Source organism: Ictalurus punctatus, chromosome 12 (assembly GCF_001660625.3).
Source record: "Ictalurus punctatus breed USDA103 chromosome 12, Coco_2.0, whole genome shotgun sequence".
Lineage (NCBI taxonomy): Eukaryota > Metazoa > Chordata > Actinopteri > Siluriformes > Ictaluridae > Ictalurus > Ictalurus punctatus.
Window position 1 is genome coordinate 30,888,711 of NC_030427.2, and position 5,000 is coordinate 30,893,710.

The following is a 5,000-nucleotide window of genomic DNA, read 5'->3' on the forward strand; positions in this document are numbered from 1 at the left end:
AACACCCTCACACTTGGGAATTGTTATACCTTGTAGTTCAGTTCTCAGTTTAGTTAAAAGAGGTTCAATCGCAAGGGAATATAACATGCCAGATAGTGGGCATCCTTGTCTTATTCCCCTATGAACTTTAAAAGGAGCACACAAGTTACCATTAATCTTCAGGATGCTTTCACTGTCACGGTACAGAACTCTTATTTTATCGATAAAATCCGAATTAAAACCAAAAGCAGACAAAACGTTCCATACGTAGGTATGCTCAACCCTGTCGAAAGCCTTTTCCTGGTCAATTAAAACCAAACCACATTCCAAATTAAAAATCCTTCCGGCCTCTTCAACATCCCTAATGAACGAAATGTTATCGTGAATAAATCGACCCGGCACACAGTAGGTCTGGTCCGGATGGATCACCTCTTCCATGACTTTACTAAGTCGGTTTGCCAATACCTTGGAGAGCAGTCGGTATTCTACACAGAGAACTGAAACAGGTCTCCATGATTTTATGTCGTGTAGATCTCCTTTCTTGGGCAACAGAGTCAATACTGCTCTGCGACAACTGAGCGGCAGCCGCCCCGTGACTAAACTGTCACCCAGTACGTCCATTAGGTCTGCACCCATTTCAGGCCAAAAGGACTTATAAAATTCAGCCGGTAGACCATCGATCCCTGGTGCCTTGCCACTCTCCATACCCTGGAGCGCTCGTAGCAGTTCCTCTAGGGTCAACTCCCCTCCGAGGTCTGCATGTGCTTCCTCTGACACCTGAGGGAGATCTTCCAAGAAGACGTTATCATGGGCCTGCTCAACGGAGATTTCACTCATGTACAGTTCCTTGTAGAACCCGACTGCTCTCTTTCGAATTTCTCTGTGGTCCACTAAAAGTGTCCCATCATCAGAAAACAGGCCATGTATCATCTTATTTTGACCATTCTTTTTTTCCAAATTAAAAAAGAATTTTGACGGTGCATCCATACACTCTACAGTCTGAAATCGCGACCTGACCAGAGCTCCTTGTGCGGTAACGTCTAGCAATTTGGTCAATAAATTCTTCTTTGTCCTTAAATTTTCTATGCATACCTGCCGTCCTGTGTTTTTCATTGGCTCAATTAGCGCCATTATTTCATCTTCCAAGGATTTCATGTGTAGAGTTGTGTCTCTCGTGACACTGGAGGTATACTGTTGACACAGCTGTTTAATTTGCGTTTTGGCAAAATCCCACCACTGTTGCACCGATTTAAAAGAATGCTTTGTTGTTCTAAAATCACTCCAAAAATACTTAAACACATCCTTAAAATGACCGTCTTGCAATAAACTGGTGTTAAAATGCCAATACGCACTCTTATGCTTGAGTTTACTTAAAAACACAGTAGACAGAACCATACAATGGTCCGTAAATCCTACCGGTATAATTGCACAACTTCTAAAAGCACTTAACTGGTGTTTAAAACCATAAAATTTATCCAATCTGGCCATAGAGAGCATATTATTATAGGAGTGCACCCAGGTATATTGTTTCTGCATGTGGTGGAAATTTCTCCAAATGTCCACAAAGTCACAGGAATTCATTAATTCGACTAGCCTTCTACGTGATGGCATATGGGGCTCTACATGATTCCTGTCCATATCCAGCTCTGTACAGTTAAAATCCCCCCTTAGAATAAAAAAATCGTCAGAGTCATAATTTTTTAGGACATTATCTAGGTTTCGTAAAAATACCATTCTGTCAATGGCCGTGGTCGGGGCATAAACACAAACAAGAACGGCCCACCTATTCTCATATTGAGCTCTAACCTTTAACAGTCGACCCTTTATGATTTCATCAACTTGATAAGAACAGGGGATAAAATTATTGGAAAATAAAATAGCTACTCCCCCACTGGTAGATGTCTTATGACTTAAAACGGATAACCCTTTAAATTCCCTGGCCCAGTCCGCAGCATTATTAGCGTCTGTGTGGGTTTCCTGAGCAAAGATTACGTCAATTTTCTTTTGCTTCACCGTTTCAAACAAAAATCTTTTATTTATTTCCCTTGCTCCATTTAAATTCAACGAAGCAACTCGAAACTCACTCATAAAAATGATGAAAACTAATAGAATTACATACATGATGTCTAGGATTGACTGTCACTATCATTATTGTCTAACATTACATTGACTTTTGTAAGGATTTTTTTTAGACGGTACCCCTCCTGATCAGTGAAACCCCCTTCTGACATAAACCCACGTGTTTTTCTAATGAACTGTTCCACATCTGGGAAAAACTCGTCTATCCTCACATTCCTAGCATGCTTAGTCTTTCTCAGAAACACCTTGATGTCGTCCACGCTATATTCATGGCTCGAAAAGCCACTTAGATTTACACTACATGTTATACTGCAGTCGGAGGCTTCACTCTCACTCTCTACCTCCCCAGAATTCAGCTCCTCTACGCCATCTTTCCTCTTAGCCTGTGCATGAGGGCGATTTCTCCGTCTCTTTCTCTGGGGCACCTTGAACACATTTTCTTCCGTCTCCATATGAGAGCTATCATCCGCAACTTCATCACCAAGGGACGGATCCACACTATCTAGTGACGCCGTACTATCCTGTGTACCCTTATCACCTAAATCCGGCTCATTCTCAGCCTTCTCTTCTTCACCTGGTTGAACATTGATACCCTGGTGAGAGGGGCCAGCTTCAGGTGCCTCCACCTGAGAGGGTACTGCTGTTCCCTCTCCCGGTGTGTGGGCCCCATCCACCCTATCCAACAGTAATTTCGTTACCAGCGGCTACGTTAGCATTATCACTATTTTCGGGATTTATCCGTTTTTCTGGACAGGCCCTCACCAGATGACCAGATAAACCACACCCAAAACACTTCATTGTAGTAGTAGTAGCATAAATTACATAATTAAAATCCTCCACCTTTACATTGAGTGTCAGCTCCAGATCATTATTGTCCTTCAGGACCATGTACACAAATCGTCTAAGACACGATATGTTTTACATGAGGGGATTTGCTTGTAATTGCAATCCTCTTGATCTGGGAGACCAGTTTACCATAGCGGGATAGAGCTTGGGACAGAACCTCGTCCTTAATAAAAGGAGGAACATTCTACAGGATTATTTTTTTCGACGGGGTTGACAAAGGAAGCACTAAGTGGAACACATCATCAATCACAGCTCCACTGTCCACCATTTCGTTTGCCAACTCCACCGTTTTCAGAAACAGCACAACAGCACTATTCATCCGGGCCGCAGACAGAATGTTGTCGTATCCTACACTCTCCCCCACGGCCAGACACACCTCCTCAACGCTGGCGGTAGTGGCTACTTTAATAGCATGCCGCCGCGTGAGGGAATCATATTTCCCGGTACCTGGGACAGCCATGTTTCCCAAAACACCACGGAAACAGCTGCCCAGGCCAGCGAGAAGCACACACAAACACACACAAACACAAACACACACGCGCGCGCACAACAAACAGTAGTAATTTGAACTCTCTCAGAAACCAAAGACCTAAAGGAAATCGTATTTCTTAAGAAAAAAGAGATAGAAAAAAGAGATAGAAAAAATGAACAAGCGAACTTGGAGCAGCGGCCTCGGCCACGCTCCGCACACACTCACTCACTTCCGCTCCGACTCCGCCCACTCACTCAGTCCATGCGCACACACGAGAGAGAGAGAGAGAGAGAGAGAGAGAGAGAGAGAGAGAGAGATGGCATTATCTGAATTGTCATTGTTAGTTAGCTACCTTACCCTGAACCTGCTAACACTTGTTAGCTGGCTAATGCTAATGTAAAGAGTTTTTGTTTTTTTTGCTTTTCTTTTTAAGTTTTTTGTTTTTAACAATTCTTATAATAGGAAATATTACATAAATTACATTTTAATCTTATAATAGGAAATATTACATAAATTACATTTAAATCTTATAGGAAATATTACATAAATGTGACTATATTTGAGACTTCCTACGATGTAATTTTTTGCAGCATGACAATTGTCTTGTGTCGTTGACTAAATATCTACATTTCTCCTCATTATGAGGAACAAAAGACATTAACCATTACATAAACATTACAACTAGCCAAGGACAAGTGTTTATTGTGTTTCAGAGTCCCTAAGACATGACCTGTGTACAACAGCCTCTCAATATTTTACTCAACAAGCAGAAAGAATGTTAGTGACTCGTCCATTTTAATATCAGATACTTTTTTAAAAACAAGAACAGGAATTGTTGAGCCCGTGTGTGTGTCTGTGTGTGTGTGTGTGTGTGTGGGGGGGGGGGGGGGGTAGTCTCTGTATTGTGTACTGTAATAATGTGAGTCTTTCACTTTTCTCCAGGTTTGACTCTAAACAGGGAGAGAAAGAACGAGAAGAGAGATGTAGAACATTTCTACTGGATTTGTGTCTGCAAGCAGCTCTACACCAACCACATAACATCCAGGAGACAGTGCAGAAAGTGATCACATTTACTGAATATAGAGACTATTATTATTATTATGACATACAGAGTGATTTCCTGCTGGATCTGTACTCACGTGTGAAGCAGTATGAGAGTGAAACAGGCAGGAGAGTCCTTCCAGCATTGCTGCCAGTTTACCAGTCAGTTCCTGCAGTCTGGTCCATAAACCTCTCAGAGAGAAAAGTCTCCCTCCTCCTAGAAGTGCTGAAACTCCAAACAGAGAAGAAACCAGTGGAGCTGAGAGACTGCTCAGATGAAGAGAGTGAAGTGAGGAGTTTCCTTCAGTGTCTGCCCTACATCTCACACCTCAGGTTTAATGTGTAAGTTTACAACGTCCCTGTGTTTATAGACAAAATACTTTACTGGGACACCTGCCCCGAACCAAAATGTTTCAGTATTAAATCAGTATTTAAAGACTTTTTCTAGAGGTTGGAATCCTATGTTGGAGCCTTGACATAAATCATAACAGTAATTTATATCACACACACAGAATAATTTAAATAAAGAAATCAGTTTATATCAGTTATGAGATCCAGGCTATGAACTCAAGTGATGGAAACA

The 5,000-nt window shown here is 41.8% G+C and overlaps 1 protein-coding gene across 14 annotated transcripts in view; it reads left to right on the forward strand.

Annotated features, from left to right (window-relative positions):
- Window positions 1-5,000, forward strand: part of LOC108272987 (uncharacterized) — a 104,612-nt gene that overhangs the window by 70,953 nt on the left and 28,659 nt on the right. For 13 of the 14 annotated variants that reach the window (XM_053683910.1, XM_053683919.1, XM_053683916.1 and 10 more), the window contains one exon: window positions 4,319-4,759. In XM_053683910.1, the coding sequence (XP_053539885.1) occupies window positions 4,319-4,759 (441 nt within the window). The remainder of the gene's footprint in view (window positions 1-4,318; window positions 4,760-5,000) is intronic. The other variant, XM_053683913.1, reaches the window with a different exon arrangement.